Source organism: Amblyraja radiata, chromosome 5 (assembly GCF_010909765.2).
Source record: "Amblyraja radiata isolate CabotCenter1 chromosome 5, sAmbRad1.1.pri, whole genome shotgun sequence".
Lineage (NCBI taxonomy): Eukaryota > Metazoa > Chordata > Chondrichthyes > Rajiformes > Rajidae > Amblyraja > Amblyraja radiata.
The window spans coordinates 56055419-56079230 of NC_045960.1; the positions used below are offsets into that span (position 1 = coordinate 56055419).

Consider the following 23812-nt stretch of genomic DNA (forward strand, 5'->3'; position numbering starts at 1 on the left):
ACTCCGGAGCTTACCACACAGCGACCCGGGTAAGGCATTGCCTGCTCCGCGATGGTGCTTCAGCGCAGTGACACCGACGAAGCAGAGGTTCTGGCCGCTCCCGGCAGGAAACGCCGCTCCAGACCCGTTGGTAGGCCACGAGCAAGGGGCGAAGATGCGGCTCGGAGGAAAGCCGCATCTCCGACCAGGTAGGGACTGAGGAAATCTAAAGAAGGGTCTCTACCCGAAACGTCACCCAATTTCTTCTATCCAGAGATGCTGGCTGCTCCATGGAGTTCCCACGCACAATTAAAGCATGGAATAGTCTTCACCCTACCATAGTTACCCAACCAGATGCAACTAAATTTAAGGTAGCTCTTTTTTCCCCAAGAACCCTTTTTTGCTTAAGTCCAAGTCAAGAGAGTTTTATTGTCATGTGTCCCAGATAGGGCAATGAAATTAGTGCTTGCTGCAGCACAACAGAATATGCAAACATAATACAGAACAGGAGATAAAAGTTCAGTGTGTCTATAAACCATAGACCATATATATATATATATATACACAATAAATAAACAGATAAAGTGCAATAGGCTGTTATTTTTCAGAGTTTGGTATTTGGTGATGGTGGGTCCATTCCTGTTTAAATTCTATTTGGAATATTTTTGGAGGACCAGGAATCCAAGAAGCAAGAGTTACACCAGCGAGTTACTCCAGCTCCAGGGAGTGATTCTGTGTTGGTTTTCAGCGGTCACGGCGAGGCGGCGACCAGACAGCAATGGTGGCCAGATCTCCCACAATGCAAAGGGAGGGTGAAAGTGGCCGACGCCGACCAGTTGCTGTGGCAGTGCGCATGTGACATCCCAATAGTCACTGCCTGCCATTCTGAAAGGTCTCTCTCCCTCTCCCCTCTCCCCTCTCCCCTCTCCCCTCTCCCCTCTCCCCTCTCCCCTCTCCCCTCTCCCCTCTCCCCTCTCCCCTCTCCCTCTCCCCTCTCCCCTCTCCCCTCTCCCCTCTCCCCTCTCCCCTCTCCCCTCTCCCCTCTCCCTCTCCCCTCTCCCCTCTCCCCTCTCCCCTCTCCCCTCTCCCCTCTCCCCTCTCCCCTCTCCCCTCTCCCCTCTCCCCTCTCCCTCCCTCCCTCTCTCTTCCCTCCCTCTCTCTCTTCTCTCCCTCTCTCTCTCTCTCCTCCCCCTCTCCCTCTCCCTCTGCCCCCCCCTTCCCTCTCTCCCCCACCCCCCTTCCCTCTTCCATCACTCCCCCTATCCCTCTCCTCCTCCCTCCCCACTCTTTCCCCCTCTCTCCCCCCACCCCTCTCCCACTCCCTCCTCCTCTCCCCTCCCTCCCCTCCTTTCCCTCTTCTCACCCCCCCTCCCCCCACCTGTGTGTTTGGGGGTGGTTAATGTGAGTGTGATGCCGCTTCTCACCCATAGAAGCAGCCCCAGCCCCTGGTGAACGTTCCATCGTGTGATGTCACAATGCCCGATGCTCACAGATGTCCAATCGGAATGGATCCATTTACATATGCCTTTGCAGGAGCCCCAGCCCATGGTGAACGTTCCATCGTGTGATGTCACAATGCCCGATGCTCACAGATGTCCAATCGGAATGGATTCATTTACATATGCCTTTGCAGGAGCCCCAGCCCCTGGTGAACGTTCCATTGTGTGATGTCACAATGTCCAATGCTCAAAGACATTGTTGCCATAGAGGGAGTACAGAGAAGGTTCACCAAACTGATTCCTGGGATGTCAGGACTTTCATATGAAGAAAGACTGGGTAGACTCGGCTTGTACATGCTAGAATTTAGAAGATTGAGGGCGGATCTTATAGAAACGTACAAAATTCTTAAGTGGTTGGACAGGCTAGATGCAGGAAGATTTTTCCAGATGTTGGGGAAGTCCAGAACTAGGGGTCACAGTTTAAAGGTAAGGGGGAAATCCTTTAGGACAGAGATGAGAAAAATATTTTTCACACAGAGAGTGGTGAATCTCTGGAATTCACTGGCACAGAAGGTAGTTGAGGCCAGTTCATTGGCTATATTTAAGAGGGAATTAGATGTGGCTCTTGTGGCTAAAGGGATCAGGGGGTATGGAGAGAAGGCAGGTACAGGATACTGAGTTGGATGATCAGCCATGATCATATTGAATGGTGGTGCAGGCTCGAAGGGCCGAATGGCCGACTCCTGCACTTAATTTCTATGTTTCTATGTTTCCCTCTCTGCATCCCTCTCCCTCTCCCACCCATCCCTCTCTCCCCCACCCCCTTCCCTCTCTACCCCACCCCCTTCCCTCTCTCCCCCCGCCCCCTTCCTCCTATCCCTCTGTCCCTCTTCCATCACTCCCCCTACCCCTCTCCTCCTCCCTCCCCACTCTTCCTCCTCTCCTCCACTCTCCCTCCCCACTCTTTCCCCTCTCTCCCCCCACCCCTCTCCTCCTCCCTCCCTCCTCCCCTCCCTCCCCATCCCCCCCTCCCCCACATCTCTCTCCCCATCCCCCTCTCTCACCCCCTACCCCGCTCTCCTTTCCCTCCCAAATCTGTCCCGTTTCCTCCTGCTCCTCTCCCCTCCCTCCCCTCTTCTCACCCCCCCTACCCCCACCTGTGTGTTTGGGGGGTGGTTAATGTGAGTGTGATGCCACAGCACCCCCCCCCCCCCACCGCAAACGTAGTTGGGGAAACAGACCCAACGGGTCTGCACTTGGTCTAGTTAATATATAAAACTGTGTGCCTGCCGGCATCCGGCATCCGTCCGGCTGCCGGCCGCCTTTCTTCCTTTGATTCCTTGCTACGCAGAAACCAGACGCAGAATTGCCGACATCTTTTCCATTTCGGTAGAGATTTCACTTTTCTTTCTAAGTATCCACTCCTGATTACATTTCGTCGTGTTTATGTACACATTTTTAATCAAATCCTTCTTTCCCCCCCCCCCCCCCCCCCCCCCAATATTAAAAAAAAAAAACAGGCTTCTCACCCATAGAAGCAGCCCCAGCCCCAGCCCCTGGTGAACGTTCCATCGTGTGATGTCACAATGCCCAATGTTCACATATGTCCAATCGGAATGGATTCATTTACATATGCCTTTGCAGGAGCACCAGCACCTGGTGAACGTTCCATCGTGTGATGTCACAATGCCCAATGCTCAAAGACATTCTTGCCATAGAGGGAGTACAGAGAAAGTTCACCAGACTGATTCCTGGGAAGTCAGGACTTTCATATGAAGAAAGACTGGATAGACTCGGCTTGTACTTGCTAGATTTTAGATCTTACAGATCTTATAGAAACTTACAAAATTCTTAAGGGGTTGGACAGGCTAGATGCAGGAAGATTGTTCCAGATGTTGGGGAAGTCCAGAACAAGGGGTCACAGTTTAAGGATAAGGGGGAAATCCTTTATGACCGAGATGAGAAGAACATTTTTCACACAGAGAGTGGTGAATTTCTGGAATTCTCTGCCACAGAAGGTAGTTGAGGCCTGTTCATTGGCTATATTTAAGAGGGAGTTAGATGTGGCCCTTGTGGTTAAAGGGATCAGGGGGTATGGAGAGAAGGCAGGTACAGGATACTGAGTTGGATGATCAGCCATGATCATATTGAATGGTGGTGCAGGCTCGAAGGGCCGAATGGCCTACTCCTGCACTTAATTTCTATGTTTCCCTCTCTTCACCCCTCTCCCACCCATCCCTCTCTCCCCCACCCCCTTCCCTCTCTCCCCCCGCCCCCTTCCTCCTACCCCTCTGTCCCTCTTCCATCACTCCCCCTACCCCTCTCCTCCTCCCTCCCCACTCTTCCACCTCTCCTCCCTTCCCCCTCCACTCTCCCTCCCCACTCTTTCCCCTCTCTCCTCCCACCCCTCTCCCCCTCCCTCCCTCCTCCCCTCCCTCCCCATCCCCCCGTCCCCCACATCTCTCTCCCCATCCCCCTCTCTCACCCCCTACTCCGCTCTCCTTTCCCTCCTAAATCTGTCCCGTTTCCTCCTCCTCTCCCGTCCCTCCCTTCTTCTCACCCCCCCCTCCCCCCACCTGTGTGTTTGGGGGGTGGTTAATGTGAGTGTGATGACGCAGCCCCCCCCCCGGTTTTGCACTTGGTCTAGTCTATCTTTAAAACTCTGTGGCTGCCGCCTGCCGTCCGTCCGGCTGCCTTTCTGCCTTTTGATTCGTTCCATCGTGTGATGTCACAATGCCCAATGCTCGCAGATGTCCAATCGGAATGGATCCGTTTACATATGCCTTTGCACCAGCCCCAGCCCCTGGTGAACGTTCCATCGTGTGATGTCACAATGCCCAATGCCCAAAGACATTCTTGCCATAGAGGGAGTACAGAGAAGGTTAACTAGACTGATTTCTGGGATGTCAGGACTTTCATATGAAGAAAGACTGGATAGACTCGGCTTGTACTCGCTAGAATTTATAAGATTGAGGGGGGATCTCATAGAATCTTATGTTTCTATGTTTCCCTCTCCACACCTCTCTCCCTCTCCCACCCATCCCTCTCTCCCCCACCCCCCTTCACTCTCTACCCCACCCCCTTCCCTCTCCCCCCGCCCCCTTCCCCCTACCCCTCTGTCCCTCTTTCACCACTCCCCCTACCCCTCCCTCCCCACTTCCACTTCTCTCCCCCCTTCCCCCTCCACTCTCCCTCCCCCCTTCCCCCTCCACTCTCCCTCCCCACTCTTCCCCCTCTCTCCCCCCACCCCTCTCTCCCCCCACCCCTCTCCCCCTCCCTCCCCTCTCCCCCTCCCTCCCTCCTCCCCTCCCTCCCCATCCCCCCTCCCCCACATCTCTCTCCCCATCCCCCTCTCTCTCACCCCCTACCCCGCTCTCCTTTCCCTCCCAAATCTGTCCAGTTTCCTCCTCCTCCTCTACCCTCCCTCCCCTCTTCTCCCCCCCTCCCTCCCCCCACCTGTGTGTTTGAGGGGTGGTTAATGTGAGTGTGATGCCGATGAGGCTTTTAAAATCGTTGCAACAGTTGGATGCCTGCCCAAGCATCCATACGGCCCACAATGTCTATACTAGCCCTCTGGAAACCAGTACCTTCAGCCCACAACACACATACTAGCGCAGCAGATGCCCCCCCCCCCCCCCCCCACTGGCGAGCGGTATTGGAATTGGTGGAGAGGTGGAATATTGCGTTGGTGACCAGCCCTCCTGTGTGATGCTGGGACTCAATGGTCCCACTTAGTCTAGTCCTTACTATTTGTTTCCTGTCTGCCAACCAATTTTCTATCCATGTCAATACCCTACCCCAATACCATGTGCTCCAATTTTGCCCACTAATTCACCTGTGTGGGACCTTATCAAAGGCTTTCTGAAAGTCCAGGTACACTACATCCACTGGCTCTCCCTTGTCCATTTTTCTTGTTACATCCTCAACAAATTCCAGCAGATTTGTCATGCATGAATTCCCCTTCGTAAATCCATGCTGACTCGGACCGATCCTGTTACTGCTATCCAAATGCGCCGCAATTACATCGTCGATAATCGACTCCAGCATCTTCCCCACCACCGATGTCAGGTTAACTGGTCTATAATTCCCTGCTTTCTCTCTCCCTCCTTTCTTGAAAAGTGGGATAACATTAGCTACCCTCCAATCCACAGGAACTGATCCAGAATCTATAGAACATTGAAAAATGATCACCAATGCATCCACAATTTCTAGAGCCACCTCCTCGAGTACCCTGGGATGCAGACCATCAGGCCCTGGGGATTTATCAGCCTTCAGTCCCATCAGTCTACCAAACACCATTTCCTAACTAATGTGAATTTCCTTCAGTTCATCCGTCACCCTAGCACCTCTGTCCCCTAGTACATCTGGGAGATTGTTTGTGTCTTCCTTAGTGAAGACAGAACCAAATTACCTGTTCAATTCATCTGCCATTTCCTTGTTCCCCATAATAAATTCACCTTTTTCAGTCTTCAATGGTCCAACTTTGGTTTTAACTAATTTTTCCACCACATACCTAAAGAAGCTTTTATTCTCCTCCTTTATATCCTTGGTTAGCTAACCTTCATACTTAATCTTTTCTCCCCATATTGCTTTTTTAGTTGCCTTCTGTTGATCTTTAAAAGTTTCCCAATCCTCTGGCTTCCCACTCCCTTTGCTTTGTTATACGTCTTCGCTTTCATTTTTATATTGTCCTTGACTTACCTTGTCAGCCACGATTGCCTCTTACTCCCCTTAGAACCTTTCTTCCTCTTTGGAATGAAATGATCCAGCATCTTCTGGATTATTCACAGAAATACCTGCCATTGCTGTTCCACCGTCATCCCTGTTAGGGTCCCTTTCCAGTCAACTTTGGCCAGTTCCTCCGTCTTGCCAACATAGTCCCCTTTGTTCAACTGTAATACTGACAATTCCGATTTTACTTTCTCCCTCTCAAATTGCAGATTAAAACTTATCATGTTATGTTCACTACCTACTAATGGTTCCTTTACCTTGAGTTCCCTTATTAAATCCGGTTCATTACACAACACTAAATCCAGAATTGCCTTCTTCCTGGTAGGCTCCAGTACAAGCTGCTCTAAGAATCCATCTCGGAGGCACTCTACAATCTCCCTTTCTTGGGGTCCTGTACCAACCTGATTTTCCCAGTCTACCTGCATGTTAAAATCTTTCATAACCATCGCAGCATTACCTTTGTTACATGCTAATTTTAACTCCTGATGCAATTTGCACCCAATCTCCAGGCTACTGTTTGGGTGCCTGTAGGTAACTCCCATTAGGGTCTTTTTACCCTTACAATTTCTCAGTTCTATCCGCTATGATTGTACATCTTCTGATTCTATGTCACCCCCAGCAAGGGACTGAATTTCATTCCTTACCAACAGAGTCACCCAACCCCCTCTGCCCACATAGAAACATAGAAAATAGGTGCAGGAGGAGGCCATTTGGCCCTTCGAGCCAGCACTGCCATTCATTGTGATCATGACTGATCGTCCCCTATCAATAACCCGTGCCTGCCTTCTCCCCATATCCCTTGACTCCACTGTCCCCTAATCTGTCTGTCATTTCGATATGATGTATACCCCTGAATATTCAGTTCCCAGTTCTGATCCTCTTGCAGCCATGTCTCTGTAATTCCCACAACATCATACTTACCAATTTCTAACTGAGCCTCAAGCTCATCCACTTTATTTCTTATACTTCACTTTGATATGTGATGCACTTCATGCGTGATATTTCTCAAAACCTCAAAACTCAGCTACCCATAACTGTTGTAATTACCAGCCATGCTTCTAAATGATGTAAGGTACAAAGTGTGCTTTTTAAGCACAAAAGTGCTTTTTCTAAAAACAAATATGTCATGCATTACAATGTTTCTCCATTGTTCAAGTTGACATATTACGACTTTGCTTTTAGTGCACTGTATTTTAATAAATCCCAGAGAAAGAAGCATTTCAGTGCAGCTCTGTGTAAACTTCATGCATTATTCAAACTAGGACTCTTGAACCTTTAACACTTAAGACCATTTGTGATTTGGAGAGAAATAAATTGCTTGTTTTTTTTAAAAAGGCACTCCAATTCAACGGCAGAAATCTGACTGGTAGAAACCATTAGATTATTATATGTAGTGGTTAGTCTTGGTTTATACTCTCTAGAATTTAGGAGATTGAGAGGGGATCTTATAGAAATTTATAACATTCTTAAGGGGTTGGACAGGCTAGATGCAGGAAGATTGCTCCCGATGTTGGGGAAGTCCAGGACAAGGGGTCACAGCTTAAGGATAAGGGGGAAATCCTTTAAAACCGAGATGAGAAGAACTTTTTTCACACAGAGAGTGGTGAATCTCTGGAACTCCCTGCCACAGAGGGTAGTCGAGGCCAGTTCATTGGCTATATTTAAGAGGGAGTTAGATGTGGCCCTTGTGGCTAAGGGGATCAGAGGGTATGGAGAGAAGGCAGGTACGGGATACTGAGTTGGATGATCAGCCATGATCATATTGAATGGCGGTGCAGGCTCGAAGGGCCGAATGGCCTACTCCTGCACCTAATTTCTATGTTTCTATGTAAGATGCAATTATAATTTGACATGTGATGTTGATTACAATTCAAACACGGATTATGTTTTAGTTAACAGAGTTCATTAACTTGTTGACAATTAAATTAATACAGGTGCACAACCTTTTATCCGAAAGCCTTGGGACCAGACACTTTTCGTAATTCGGAAATTTTCGGCTTTCGGATTGGAAGATTTTTAGCGTAGTTTTAACGGCTGGCTCAGTGGTAGAGTGCTCGGCTCATATCCGCAAGGTCGCGAGTTTGCGCATCGATCCCGGCAGTTACTCGATCGCGAGTTTGAGTCTTCAATGTAGTTTTTTCTTGCAGAATAGGCGAGAATAGGGAGGGTTAGGCTGGGATCATTCTCTGCGAGATTATCTTAGTGCGGGAGACAAGTGTAGGAGAGGTGTACTGACTGTGTGGGCAGAACTTTGGAAGTGATTGCCCACTATTCTCAAAAGCCGCTGTGTCTCCCTGTCCCTGGGATAGCAGAGAGCGATCAAACAGCACAATACCCCCCTCCCCCTCCAACTCCAGAGGAATCCGCTCCCCGATGGGCCGCAACGGCGACAAGTGGCAGTTCGCCCAGAGCCCGAGCTGCGCCACCCCAAGAACAAGACGTACCTTGCACACCATCAGCTTCTGCCCCTACGTGTTCCTCTGGAGTTGGAGCGGGGCTGGGCTGGAGTTGCTGATCTATGATCTCCGTGCTTGCAGTGGGCCTGGGGGTCGGTGTCCCGATGAGGGGGCGCAGCTCGGGCTGTGGGCGAACTGCTAATGTCGCCGTAGCGGCCCATCGGGGAACGGCTTCTGGTGGTCCTGACGTCTCTCAGCTCCTGTCCAGCGGGTTGCCGGAGACGTCAGGACCAACAGGAACCCGCTCCCCGATGGGCCGCTACAGCGACAAGTGGCAGTTTGCCCACAGCCCGAGCTGCGCCCCCTCATCCGCAACCCGGGTTCCTCTGGAGTTGGAGCGGGGCTGGGCTAGAGTTGCTGCTGGCTGTGAGTCTCTGGGATCTCCATGCTTGCAGTCGGTGTCCCGTTGGTCCTGACGTCTCCGGTCATCCCCCTGGACTGGAGCTGAGACTGGGAACTGTACCGCCCTTGCCTCCTCCCTCTGCAACTGCAAACAACCCCACAGTTCCCAGTCTCAGCTCCTGTACAGGGGGGTGGCCGGAGACGTCACAGCCCGAGCTGCGCCCCCTCATCGGCAACCCCAAGAACAAGACGTACCTTGCACACCATCAGCTTCTGTCCCTACGGGGAGCGTGTTCCTCTGGAGTTGGAACGGGGCTGGGCTGCTGCTGGCTGTGGGTCTCTGGGATCTCCGTGCTTGCAGTGGGCCTAGGGATCGGTGTCCCGTTGGTCCTGACGTCTCCGGTGACTGGCACTGACCTGCTGGCATCGCCGATGTGAAGACAGTGCAAAGCCCCCGCACCGGTGCAATGGGCGGGGAGCTGGAGAGGGGAGGGAAGGGGTCACACACATGGCCGGGAAGCAGAGGGGTGTAGGTGAGGTGAAACTGAAGGGAGCGACAATCTGCTGCTGCCTGCCCGCTGAGTTAAAAAGTTCCCACGCAAGACTCACGATACACTGTGTATCGTGAGTCTACCGTGGGAACTTTTTAACTCAGCGGGCAGGCAGCAGCAGATTGTCAATTATTAACCCTCCCGCGCAATATACTCTCACCTTCTCTTTTATGAATGGGGATTTAGTTCCCCTTTCTTCGAGGACCGACCGGAGGTTCCGCTGTCACCTCTGCGGGCCGCCCTCGTTGAACGTCTTCAAGGACCTTTCTACAAGGACCGAAAAAATGTCGGAGGTTTTCGTTATTTGGATGTTCGGATAAAAGGTTGTGCACCTGTACTTTAAAACAAAGCAGTTGGCTAAGGATGTTGCATTTTTCAATTTTGTTGCTGCCAAATGAACACACTGATTTAAAATACGCTGATTTGCTGTTTACACTTGACATGATTTTGTCAAGCTAATAAAGGTTTTGATAAATGATACATGTAATATTTGCTGTTATGCCTCAACTAAACAATTGATTTTATCTGCAGAAATTACCAAAGCTTAGAAATTAAATTATCTATCATTTCTGTAAGGTAGACAAAAATGCTGGAGAAACTCAGCGGGTGAGCCAGCATCTATGGAGCAAAGGAATATGTGACGTTTCGGGTCGAAACCCTTCTTCAGACTGATGTGGGGGTGGGGGGCCGGAAGAAGAACTGAAGAGGTGGAGACAGTAGGCTGTGGGAGAGCTGGGGAGGGGAAGGAGGGAGAAAGCAAGGACTACCTGAAATTTGGAGAAGTCAATGTTCACACCGCTGGGGAGTAAACTACCCAAGCGAAATATGAGGTGCTGATTCTCCAATTTGCGGTGGGACTCTGGCCATGGAGGAGGCCCAGGACAGAAAGGTCTGATTCGGAATGGGAGGGGGAGTTGAAGTGCTGAGCCACTGGGTGGTCGGGTTGGTTATTGCGAACTGAGCGGAGGTGTTGGGCGAAGCGATCGCCAAGCCTGCGCTTGGTCTCACTTTCTTCCTTTCTTCTTCCTGCCCCCCCCCCCCCCACCCCCACATCAGTCTGAAGAAGGGTCTGGAACCGAAACGTCACCTATTCATTCGCTCCATAGGTGCTGCCTCACCCACTGAGTTTCTCCACAATTTTTGTCTACCTTTGATTTTTCCAGCATCTGCAGTTCTTTCTTAAACACTTTATCATTTCTGTAAGATCTCTGTAACATAGTTTGCCAATAGCCCATTTTATGCTGCAAATCTGTCTAGATGGATTTTAACACATTTACAAGATTTATATAAACTTTCAACTACATAAAAAATATATATATACTCTTTTTATTTAAGCTTTGCAAGAAATCAATTCATTATTTTGATGGTATAGAGTTCTGTGATTCAGTAACCAGTAGGAACCCAGATATAATCCTTCCATTTACAATAGATATTGAGCTAGCTTATATGTCTTCTCGAATTTGCCAAATCTCAAATATTTCAACAGGCAATTATATTACTTTAATGCACACATATTTGGCTACTAGATTGTGAGAGCAAGACCTCACTAACGAGATTAAGATAAATTACATGTTTTACTGATTTAGGTGAAAGGATAAATGTTGACTTGAACATTGGCAGAACAACGAGTTGAGTTATTTTCTACTTTTATTTCACTATAACATCATGGGATCTTCTAAATCTACCAGAGACTGGAAGTTGGACATCATCACTGATGCATTTCACAGCTGAACTGAAAACAGGAATTTGACCAACACATAACCCAAGATGCAGTGAAATTCATGCTTTGACTTTACCAAATAAGCATTTATTTGTTGTGATGTATGATCTGTGAAATTACTCTATTCAGAAGTGGTACATTTGAATTCCAATCAGCATGACTAAGTAAACACACAATGTAAAACGGGTTGTAGTGGCCATTTGGCTTGTTTTGCATGTCATTGATGATGACATGTGTCTTTAAATTTTAGACTGCCCGTTATATTGTGGGTGGAATTTGTGACGTATTTTAAGGCATGTTTTGAGCTAAGTTTCTTGCGCAGAAGTTTAGTTGTTAGCTACGTTTCGGACCAGCATGGAGAAAGTTTACCCTTTGACCATGCGAAGTGTAACGGAGACACATGGCACATTTTCTAATGTTTAAAGGGCCTATCTCACGAGCATGCGACTGCATGCGGCAAGCGCGACCTAACGTGGTTGCTTGAGCCGTACGGCCTCGCGGGGCTGGTCCCACTTCGAGCCGTATGGAGTTGTGCGGAGCTGGTCCCGACATCGCGCGGGGCTCCGAAAAACTGACACTGTCTAAAAATTCCACGCGGCAATGGCCTGCCGGCCCGCAGCCACATTGAGGCCGTATGCACCGCCTCGACGGGCGTGCGCAGCATCTCAACGGCGTACGCAGCATCTGGACGCCGTACGCAGCGTCTTGACGGCGTACGTCACGCGAGAAACTTCCCGCGGACTTCGCTCGAACTTCACGTCAACTCGTACGGGATCACTCGATCTCCGCGTGGCCCCCGCTTCCGTTTTGGTCGCGCTCGCCGCATGCAGCCGCATGCTGGTGGGACAGGCCCTGTACGGGGATCACAAAAATGCTGGAGAAACTCAGCGGGTGCAGCAGCATCTATGGAGCGAAGGAAATGGGCAACGTTTCGGGCCGAAACCCTTCTTCAGATTTCAGACTTCTTCAGGTCAAGTGATCCTGTACGGGGATCACTTGACCTCCGCGCGGCCCCAGCTTCCGGTTTGGTCGTGCTTGCCGCCTGCAGTGGCATGCTCGTGGGATAGGCCCTTTAAGCAATAACCTGGAGTTCAATTAAGATTATAGTAAAGAATCGGAGAAAGTTTGGATGTACCTTATTGTTTTTCATCAACAATAAAGAATTTATTATTCAAAAGACTGTGTTTTTGAAGAAGCTCTGAAGGTCTCTGACAGTGACCTCGCATGCGTATAAAGGCATTCCCCTTACCATGCTGTCCATTTAGCGGCTAGAGGGAGTAATCTCTTGAACGATATAAAAATCTGCTGCTACATTAAGTCAAAGGAAACCTCCGGCACGGGGTGAACACCAGTCCCAGAGAGTGGGACAGAAGATTTGGCTAAGATCTCAGAGAGGTTTTGGCCAGAATTCCGGTTCCAGCCGAGGAACTGAAGAAAATAGATCTCGGCCAGAGGAGGCCCTGAGGTCTATCGACAGCATCGAGTCTGATCTAAAGACACATCACAGAAATTGTGAGTAGAAATCGACTATTATTCTTTGAATTTTGAGGCTGCAAGCTTTAAATTTAAACGGCTTCTGTAGAAGAGCCAAAAAGTGTTTTTTCCAATTGTCTGGAGAAAGGAGACCGACCTTGGAGATTGTTTTGAACTTTTGATAACACGCATTCCTTTCGAATTATCGTCATCTTTAAGCCCATGGATGTTGGCGAGATGTTGTCCCCAATCTCAGTTTGTTATGGTTCTGAGGAAATTGTTTACAAAATAGCCACTCGATGCTTACATAAAGTTGGAGCAGAATTCAGAGAAGACTCTGTTCGTCTAATTAGAAGACATGGCGATCTGCCAAGACTTCTTTAAAATCATGGAGCCAGAAGATGAAGAAAGAACCACGCCAGAGGAACCACAAGGTGGCTAAGTCAAGCTTAGTCGAGGAGAACCTGCCTACCTGACAGAAACTAAGAAAGAGGAAAACTCGATATGGGAACAAGTTAACAAGTCGATTGATAGCTACAGAAAACTCATGTATCGAGAAGAAACAGATAATTCGCAAGCTGCCTGCTTGAAAGAAACCGAGAAGGAGAGAAACAAATATGGAAACAGGTTACCAGATTAATAGAGAAACAGAAGAAATTAATGGAATCAGAACAGAACGTGATCAAGGTGAAATCTAATATGAGCCAACTATGGAACGAACCTCTGCGAAGAGGTTGGAAAGAAACAAGATGTACTGCTGTGTTCACAACTGTCTCGGGAAGAACGCATAAGAGACACCCAGTGGGAAGAAGACGGGGTGAAGAGATTCAATGGTTTCATGAAGGAGGCAGAGGAGTGGTTAGAAGAAGAGATGAGATGATGGAATGATCATAGGAAAGAAGAGATGAGACGAGAAGAAGAAGAGATGAGGTGACGAAAGGAACAACTGAAATTAGACACAAAGATGGCGTTGGCCAAAGCAAAAAAGGAGCTACTGGAAAGCGAGGGATCAAGATGCAGTTCTAGAACATCGAAGGTGATGAACTCCGATTTGGTAAGAAAGATTGCTCAAAGTGAATTAGCAGTTGGATCAATTCCACAATCGAGGTCCCCAGATTTCATAGCTTTGAAACCCCTTTGGAACAGAGGAAGGTGAGTGAAACTTCTTCTCAGCAAATGGGTGCTAGATCGAAACAAACTGCTAAAGGAGCGTCTGTGGATGCTCTAGACAAACCAATAGCGGACCACGCTTTTCCGAAACCTGGTGCACAGGCTTGAGCAAGCCAATTTGAGTCACAAAGGCCTGTTTATCAACAGGTGGAGCCAAGCCAAAGTTATCAGGATGAGTTATTGCCATTGGTGAAAAGGCAAACTGAATTCAACCAGATCATAGCTCGACAAAATACCTCTCTCATTCTACCACCAGCAGAAATTCCTACATATGATGGAGATCCTTTGCGGTATGAAGCATACGTAAGGGCATTAGAAGAAGTATTAGAAACAAAAATTATGGATGAAAAGGAGCGCTTACGATTTCTGGTGATGTACACAAGTGGAAGTGTTCAGATACTTGCAGAAAGTTGTCAAATTGAGCCAGACAGCCATGGCTATAAAAAGGCGAGAAGGTTACTTAAAGAACAGAGGATTGCTAACGCATTCAAATGTTTTGAAGGCATTGGAACCTATACAGATTGTTAGGAGCCAAGGTGATGGACCGTGTGCTAGGAAAACCCGACTTGGATGGTTATCTATGGCTCCTTAAAAAGGAATAATGAAAACGAGAATCAGAGGAACTATCCTACCATTGCTGTTAATCAAATATCTACTGATAAATTAGAAAAGCTGGTGATGAAGCCATACAATCATGACTTCAAGGAAAGTACCAGCAAGGAATCTGAAGAGATATCGAATGAAGAGTTGAAGTTCATGGATATTATGAACTACTCAGTAAAAACTGATGGACACTATTGGCTGGACTTACCTTTCAAACAAGAAAGTGTTAGTTTATCGAATAATCGTCGTAAGGCTGAGCATAGCCACCAGAATTTGAAACGTAAGTTTATCGAGAATACTAACTTTCATGAAGAATCTCTTTGAAGAATAATAACATGGATGATTGCTTAAAATCCATGTCTACTGAGCAGGAAGCAATTCTACCAGTAGAACATCTGACTTCTCTTTGTAATAAGAGAGGATTCACACTCTCCAAGTGGATCAGCGACAATTGTGAAAGTATTCCACTAGATGATAGAGACAAAGAAACCAGAGTTGGATTTGGACAAAGACATTCTGCCAATGGAAAGAGCATTGGGAGTTGTACTAATGTTGTACAACTGAAAAATGTTAACATAGAAGAAAATCCTGCAGATGAAGTTTCCAGAGAACTGACAGTGAAACGCTTCGTAAGCGATAAGAGATGGATCAATGAACTAAAATCTCTCTGTCAGCCAGACAGAGAATGGCCAAAGCTTGAGCTGTGATTTGAAATCTTTGCTAATGATCGGACATTAGGTTCAGATTCAGATTCAGATTCAATCTTTATTGGTATTGTGCAGTGTACAGTACAGAGACAACGAAATGCAGTTAGCATCTCACCCAGAAGAGCGAACATAGAATAATGGAACAGTAAAATATATATATGTACATACAGTAGCAGTAGTGCAATTTTTCTGGGGGAAGGAGTGTCCAGGGGGGGCGGTGACTGGCAATCACCAAGGTGCAGAGTTAAGTTGTGTAACAGCTGCAGGCAAGAAGCTGTTCCTGAACCTGCTAGTAAATCAAACCTACACAAAATTGCTGGAGGAACTCAGCGGGTGCAGCAGCATCTATGGAGCGAAGGAAATAGGCGACGTTTCGGGCCGAAACCCTTCTTCAGGTGTCTGAAGAAGGGTTTCGGCCCGAAACGTCGCCTATTTCCTTCGCTCCATAGATGCTGCTGCACCCGCTGAGTTCCTCCAGCAATTTTGTGTACCTTCGATATTCCAGCATCTGCAGTTCCCTTTTGAACACAGTAAATCAAACCTAACGGTGAACTTCATTGCTAAAAATCCTGTTATTCTCTCAAAGGATTTTCACACTTCAACATTGTTGTTACAACACATTCATGAATTGATCGGACATGGAGGAAGACGTTTCATGCTATCAAAGCTTTGGACTGTTATGTTTTGGCCTATATACCGGGTATCATGCCTGATTTTAAGGGTTTGGTGCGCACGGTACGACTTTAAACTAAAACCAGTGTTTTAATAAGATCAATAACCTAGTTATGCCTGCTTCTAGAAGGCGAAAGTGAAGATGGAAGAGTCGATGAAGAATTCTGATTGCGGATATATAGTGCATGCTATTTTTTGTTCCCCTCGTGAGTATAGTGGTTAGTATCCCTGCCTGTAACGCAGTAGACCGGGATTCAATTTCCCGACGGGGAGCCACGGGGTTCAATTCCCTGATTTATTTATTTTTTTTGCTTTTGATATATGTTAAGCCTTCATGTCTACTTTTTTGATGTTTATTAATAATTGCCTCATTATGTACTCGGAACAATTAGGGGCCGGTATGTCGTGGCTATTTGGCTTGTTTTGCATGTCATTGATGATGGCATGTGTCTTTAAATTTTAGACTGCCCGTTATATTGGTGGGTGGGATTTATGACGTATTTTAAGGCGTGTTTTGAGCTAAGTTTCTTGCGTAGAAGCTTAGTTGTTAGTTTAGTTTCGGACCAGCATGGAGAAGGTTTACCCTTTGACCATGCGAAGTGTAACGAAGACACGAGGAGTTTTCTAATGTTTAAAGCACAGAGCTTCGATGAAGATTATAGTAACGAGTCGGAAGAAGTTTGGATGTACCTTATTGTTTTTCATCAACAATAAAGAATTTATTAATCAAAAGACCGTGTTTTTGAAGACTTATCTGTGAAGAAGTTCTGAATGTCTCTGACGGAGAGCTTGCATGCATATAAAGACATTCCCCTTAACCATGTAGTCCATTTAGCGGCTGGAGGGAGTAATCTTTTGAACGATATAAAAATCTGCCGCTACACGGGTCTAATGCTTGACTCTTTTCATTCAACTAAGAACGATTGTAACCTAAATATTGATGCATAAATGGTGGCAAAGCTATTGTCATTTGCTGTTGTGTGTCATTTAAACATGAATCACAGAAAATGTAATCAATAATTCCTTGATCCTACACAAGGTGTTCTGCTTACCAACTTTCTGCAATCTAATCTTTAGAAAAGAGTAATCCGACCAGCATTTCACATATTTGAACTAATTTAACTTTTTATCGATGTGAGTGGCGACTCGGGTTACCTGATGACATGCAGTTGCTTGACATCTGAGATCCTCCAGAGCTGATTCGTGAAATGTTGTTCAAACTCTGTTTGTTTGGGGTCAGTGGGAAGTACCATTGCTTCATCTTCAGCCACAAAATCTGTGCATTGTCAAAGAAACAATGTTGTTATTTCAAAAAGTAGAAATAACCTGCCCTGCATTGCTAGCTAGAGCCTGTACATCATGGCAGTACTTAGGATATCCTGGAGGGGATAGTTGAGAAGCTCAAATGGGTAGAATTTGGGAATAGTAGATAGGTGGTGGCTTTGCTGGGATTATACTGTAGGCCTCCTAATAGTAAGAATTCAACCAACAAATGTGTAAACGCAGGGCAGAAGAGGTGTAAGAACAATAGGGCTATATTAACGGGAGATTTTGACTTGGAGACAGGAGGGGCTGGGCAAATCATAGGTCGATTAGATGAGGGGGGTTTTGCTAGGCAGTAGATGGAACAAAGACCAGAGATGAAAATATAGAAAGTGTGATTGAGGATTTACTGATTGTGAAGCTAGAAGAAAGAATCTAGGTGGAGGGGTAGGAGTGAAATAGGTGCGCCCAGGTGGCGCACTGGAGAGGGGGTGGAAGAGAAGCGGGGGGGGGGGGGGGGGGGGGGGCGGAGGGGTTGGGTTAGTTATCTAAAGTTGGAGAATGCAAGGGTCTTGACCAGAAACATCGCCCATTCCTTCTCTCCAAAGATGCCGCCTGGCCCGCTGAGTTACTACGGCATTTTGTGTATACCTTTGATTTCAACCAGCATCTGTAGTTCTTTCCTACACATAATGTTCATATCGTTGGGTTGTAAACTACCCAAGTGGAATAGGAGGTGATATTCCTCCAGTTTGCATGTGGTCTTACTCTGGTAATGGAGCAATCCCTGTTCAGAAAAGTCAGTATGGGAATGAGAATAGGAATTAAAATGTTTAGCAATTGCGAGATCCCGTAGGCCCTGATTGGTTTGTCAGCATTTATTTTCCTTGGAACAAAGGTACTCTGAGGGTAAAGAGTTTAATGGTCACAATCTTTTTACTAAGGTAGGGTTATCAAAAACAAGTTGGCATGGGTTTAATATGTGGGAAAGAACTGCAGATGCTGGTTTAAATCTAAGGTAGACACAAAATGCTGGAGTAACTGCGGGACAGGCAGCATCTCTGAAGAGAAGGAATGGGTGACATTTTGGGTCAAGACCTTTCAAGAGTCCTGCAGAGTTAGTCCAGCATTTTGTGTCTCTGCATGGGTTTAAATTGAGAGGACGGATTTTAAAAGGGGATTTGAGGAGAACATTTTTTTATAACGATGTGGTTGATATCTGGAACACGTTGACAGAGGACATGGTGGAATCAGTCACATTTAAAAAAAAACATTTGGGCAGGCATTTAAATAGGTAAGGCTTAGAAGTATATTGACCTAATGCTGTAAAAAAAAAAGGATTAGAATAGAAAGGTATAAAGATCAGCATGGGCATAGAAGTCTGAAAAGTCTATTTCGATATAAATTACCTCATTAAAATTGGTTAGTTATGTCGGGTAAGAATAAGGTCATCAGGAATAGGAGTAGAATTAGGCCATTTGGCCCATCAAGTCTACTCCGCCATTCAATCATGGCTGATCTATCTCTCCCTCTTAACCCCATTCTCCTGCCTTCTCCCCATAACCTCTGACACCTGCACATTTTTCATTTTGTCTCATGTTCTCACTTAATCAGATTGCTTATGACATGAATCTTACCAAATAATATGGTTTTCCTCAATTTATTTTCTAATTGTTCCTATTTTGTATAGATGGTCTTGAAGGGCCACAAGAGGCAGCAAATGCTAAAAGGAAGAGACCAAAATGGCGAAAGAGGAAGAAAACCCGATCTGCTGCAGAGAAAGAAGTCCATAATCTTCTTGCAGAGCTCCCATTTCCGGACGCAAAGATCAGGGAAGAATATGGATGTAAGTTTTGTAATTTGTAACGTTGTAGAGCATCTTTCTGTGATTTTTTTAAGTGAACAGCATAGAATTTACACTAACACTACGAGCGTGGCTATCAGATCTTCTTGGTTTTGTTGAGAAAATTGGGCTGCAAATTCTGAAGCAACCAAACATGCAGTAACAAACGGTATTCTGAAAATAGTTGTGCACTTTGCTCCTGGAAATTTCTAAGAAATTTGACGTCCGAAAACATGGTATGAAGGATATACTACTTATACACAACATCAACTTCTTCATTCAAGTGAATCTTAAATGGTTTGATATGACCTAATTAGTGCCAGACGATTTGCTTGACTTGAACGTTTTAACTAGTGGTGGGATTGCATTCCTTCAGTTTTTCATTTTCATTGAAACATAGAAACATAGAAAATAGGTGCAGGAGTAGGCCATTCAGCCCTTCGAGCCTTCACCGCCATTCGATATGATCATGGCTGATCATCCAACTCGGTATCCCACCCCTGCCTTCTCTCCATACCCCCTGATCCCTTTAGCCACAAGGGCCACATCTAACTCCCTCTTAAATATAGCCAATGAACTGGCCTCAACTACCTTCTGTGGCAGAGAATTCCACAGATTCACCTGTGTAAAAAATAATTTTCTCATCTCGGTCCTAAAAGACTTCCCTCTTATCCTTAAACTGTGACCCCTAGTTCTGGACTTCCCCAACATCTGGAATAATCTTCCTGCATCTAGCCTGTCCAACCCCTTAAGAATTTTGTAAGTTTCTATAAGATCCCCCCTCAATCTTCTGAATTCTAGCGTGTACAAGCCGAGTCTATCCAGTCTTTCTTCATATGAAAGTCCTGCCATCCCAGGAATCAGTCTGGTGAACCTTCTCTGTACTCCCTCTATGGCAAGAATGTCTTTCCTTAGATTGGGAGACCAAAACTGTACGCAATACTCCAGGTATTGAAGATTTGAAACTTTTTTTCCCTTCTTTCCCTCTTAACAATAACAATCTTTTCATGCCTTTTCATTGTTTTAAATATTACACTTTGTGCTTTTGATTTTCCTTGATTCTATAGAATTTCAGTTTGATTAGATGAAGGAACATGTTGAGATGGGCTTAAGTAATATTGTCACATGTATGAGATACAGTGAGAAGCTTTTTTTGCATGCTATCCTATCATATCAGACAATACTAAACAAAAATACAATCACATCAAACTCAAGTACAACAGTTAGAGCAAAGAGTGTTGTTAGGCAGTTGTCCACATTTGCATGTCCAATATGGTAGGCGGCTGAATGTTGGTCTATGCATCATTTCACTCAAAACAAAATCCAGTCCACTGTCTGCATTTTCACAAATTGGTTTTTTGACAATTTATTATTTTTCAATTACAATAATTGTACTTAATGTCTGTTCATTTGTTAGTGATTTTATTCTTTAATAAATTTTATTAAGCCATCAAAAAATGGGTACAGATTATGTTGCCATATCCAAGCTCATTTTTTCCAAATGTACATATCAAAACAGAACATTTGATTATTATACAAACAATATGGACGGGCATGTTTATAAAAACAGCGCAAAAAAATTAATTAATAAATAATGAGGGAAGAAAAGTGAATAATAAACATAACAATAAATAAATACATAAGTAAAGTGCAGAAGATGAGTACAGTACATAGGGAGCAGTTCAGTGCAATAATTCTTTGTGAAGACTCTTGTTTCCAAAGCTTCTAACTCTCTTGTCTTCTATCCCTTACTCATAATTTCATTAAAATGGATGGTTTAGTGTAGATAGGTTTGTGTTATGTGCCAATATTCTTCTGTGCAAGAAATGACATAAATAGTTACCTGATTTTAGTCAATTGGTTGACTCTATCCTTTAGAACATATCTTATTCTTTCTAAATGTAAAGTACTGGTCAAGTCATGAAGCCACATTCTGGAATTGGGAGCTGTTGTTTTTTCCCATGACATGAGCAGTAGTTTCTTTGCCGTAATGTGACAGTAGGAGAGGAATTGTCGTTGAGTAGTTGTGAGTTGTCTTGATGTTTCAGATACCCCAAAGATGATTAATAAGGGCACTGGGATTAATGGGATGTTAAGAATGTCTGAGATATTCTTAAATATATCGGACCAGAAAAGGGTGAATTTAGGGCACGATACAAAGATATGAAGAAGAGTAGCATCTGAGGAGTGACATTTATCATAAATAGGAGAAACATTTGGATATATACTGTGTATTTTAGCCTTGGAGTAGTGAAGTCTATGTATAATTTTGAACTGTATGAGGCAGTGTCTAGCATTGTTTGAGCACCTATGTGTAAGTTTGAGGCTTCCCTCCCATATTTCATCTGGTATTTGCACATTTATGTCTTTTTTGCAATTTTCTTATACATTTGCTAGAGGATGGAGAGGTTATTGATAGAAGGACATCATACATATAGGAGATTAATTTGTCTTTATATGGTGATGTTTTAAGGCAGTCATCTATTTGAGACTGCCTCTCAACTTCAAATCCTGACAGATGCTTTTGTATATAATCCCTGAATTGCAAGTATCTGAAGAAGTTACTATTTGGGAGTTCAAATTTCTTTCGTAGCTGTGTAAAGGTGGCAAACGTACCATCGATATATAGGTCTCTGACACAGTGGATTCCTAATTCACTCCATGTAGAGAAAGTCTTATCTAAAATAGATGGTTTGAATGTGGGGTTGTTTGCTATGGGCAAAGCGAGAGATATAGGTTTAAGTTCAAAATGGGTTCTGATTTGCTTCCATATACGTATCAAATTGTGTATAACAGGATTAAATCCATAATATGATTTATCAATTGAAGTAGGAGCTAGTAGGATGGTGATGAAGCTGAATTTTAGTTAAAAATATAAGAAGATATTAAATTGGCTTCTGGGCTAGCTTACAGCTATATTTATTGTCAAATTAGGCTTGCCTCAGGTTGCGGTGTGTGAGATAATAAATCCTATAACATTGTCTCCCAAGTGACAAGCAGAGAGGAGAAGCTAGAGAGATCTCTTTGAAGTAAGATGCCATAAACCAAATGGCCAATGTTTATGTGGGACCAAATGACAGCGAGGAAGCAGCGAAAGAGCTAGGATGATCTCTGTGAAGATAAAATGGCATTATCCAAATGGCCAATGTTTATGAAGGACGAGAGAGGAACAAGGGAAGTAGAAAGATAAAATGTCATAAACCAAATGGCCAATGTTATCTTGTAACATGTAAACTAAAGGCCTTTGATGTGATGCATTCTGTGGAAACCTTTTCCTGTACCTCTGACCATGACTAATGTCTGTGAAATGTGCTAAGGGGACAAAACAACCCTATTTAAGGCAATGTAATTCTGTTGTTCAGAGAAGGTGGCTGAGCACAGTTAAGTGTCTACATTGGTCACTTGACTGCAATTCTCGCTCCCTTCCATCGGCCGATGTTAAGTAAAGTTTTGAACTGGTCTACCAAACAGTTTGTGTGGTGTCTGTTTATTAAGAAGCGAACCTGGTTTAGTAGTTATAAAAGTAGCTTTTTCCATGGTACCTATTGAGTATGGGTGTCAGTCTTGTTCTATTTTTAGCCGATTCAGCGGGATGTTTAATGTGTCAAGCCAGAAAGGAAAGGACTTGATGGCGGAGGCCCAGTAATATAATCTGAAATTAGGAAGAGCAAGCCCGCCCTTAGTTTTTGATTTGTAGAGCTGATTTTTGTTTATCCTATGTTTTGTAATTCCATAAGAAAGGTATTATTAATCTCTTAAAAAATGTTTTTGTAAGAGAAATAGGAATGTTCTGAATTAGATATAGTAGCTGTGGTAAGAAGATCATTTTAATGGTATTCACTCTTCCGAGTAAGGAAATTGGAAGAGTTTTCCAGAATTGGATGTTGCTTTTTAGGTTTTCTAATAAGGGAAGGAAATTGGTCTGTAGAAGAGTAGCGCTTTGTGACCTCAATCCCTAGATAGGTAAATTTATCTGTTGTTACTCTGAAAGGAAAATTCTCCAATGTATCTGAGGGTATGGTATGAACTGGCAACAGTATACTTTTATTCCAGTTAATACTGTAGCCTGAAAATGTACCAAACAGGTAATTTTTTTCCAGTATCGGTGGAATAGTGGTTTGAGGTTCCCTTATGTACAGGAGAATATCATCCGTGTACAAAGATATTTTATTTGTAGTCTCTTTTGTGTTGTAACCATGAATATGGGAATCTAATCAAATACTCTGAGCAAGAGGTTCTATAGCAAGGGCAAATATTAATGCTGATAGGGGGCAGCCCTGTTTTGTTCCCCTGAACAAATTAAAGGGAGATGAGAGCGTTTGGTTTGTGAGAGTTTGTGCTGTCGGATTTTTATACAGAAGCTTAATCCATTCCAAAAAGTTGTATGCAAAGTTAAATCTCTTGAGGAGCTCGAATAAGTATGGCCATTCAATCTGGTCAAATGCTTTTTTGCGTCAAGCGTTAGTATAGCCAAGTCGTTGTTTCCTTCTCTTTTTGTGTACACGATATTAAACAGACGTCTCAAGTTAAAGGTGGATTGTCTATTAGGTATGAACCCTGTTTGATCTTTGTGTATTAATTTACTTATTAATGGGTTTAATCTATTGCCTGACCCGCTGAGTTATTCCAGCACTTTGTGTCTATCTTTGGTACAAACCAGCATCTGCAGTTCCTTGTTTTTACTTGGTAATGCAGCAGCTGGTGCTGCTGCCACACAAGATCACAGTTTCAATCCTGACTTCAGGAGCTGCTGATGTGGAGTTTGCATGTTTTTCTTTAGAATATGTTGATTTCCACTGGGTGCTCTGGTTTTGTTCTATATTCCAAAGAGATCCTAGTTGGTTAATTGGCTATTGGAAAACC

At 44.9% G+C, this 23812-nt stretch overlaps 1 protein-coding gene across 1 annotated transcript in view; it reads left to right on the plus strand.

The window, feature by feature from the left end:
* The window catches only part of akap7 (A-kinase anchoring protein 7), a 148562-nt gene that overhangs the window by 17068 nt on the left and 107682 nt on the right, over positions 1-23812 (plus strand). Inside the window, exon 2 of the mRNA XM_033021276.1 lies at positions 18797-18952. Within this exon, the coding sequence (XP_032877167.1) occupies positions 18797-18952 (156 nt within the window). The remainder of the gene's footprint in view (positions 1-18796; positions 18953-23812) is intronic.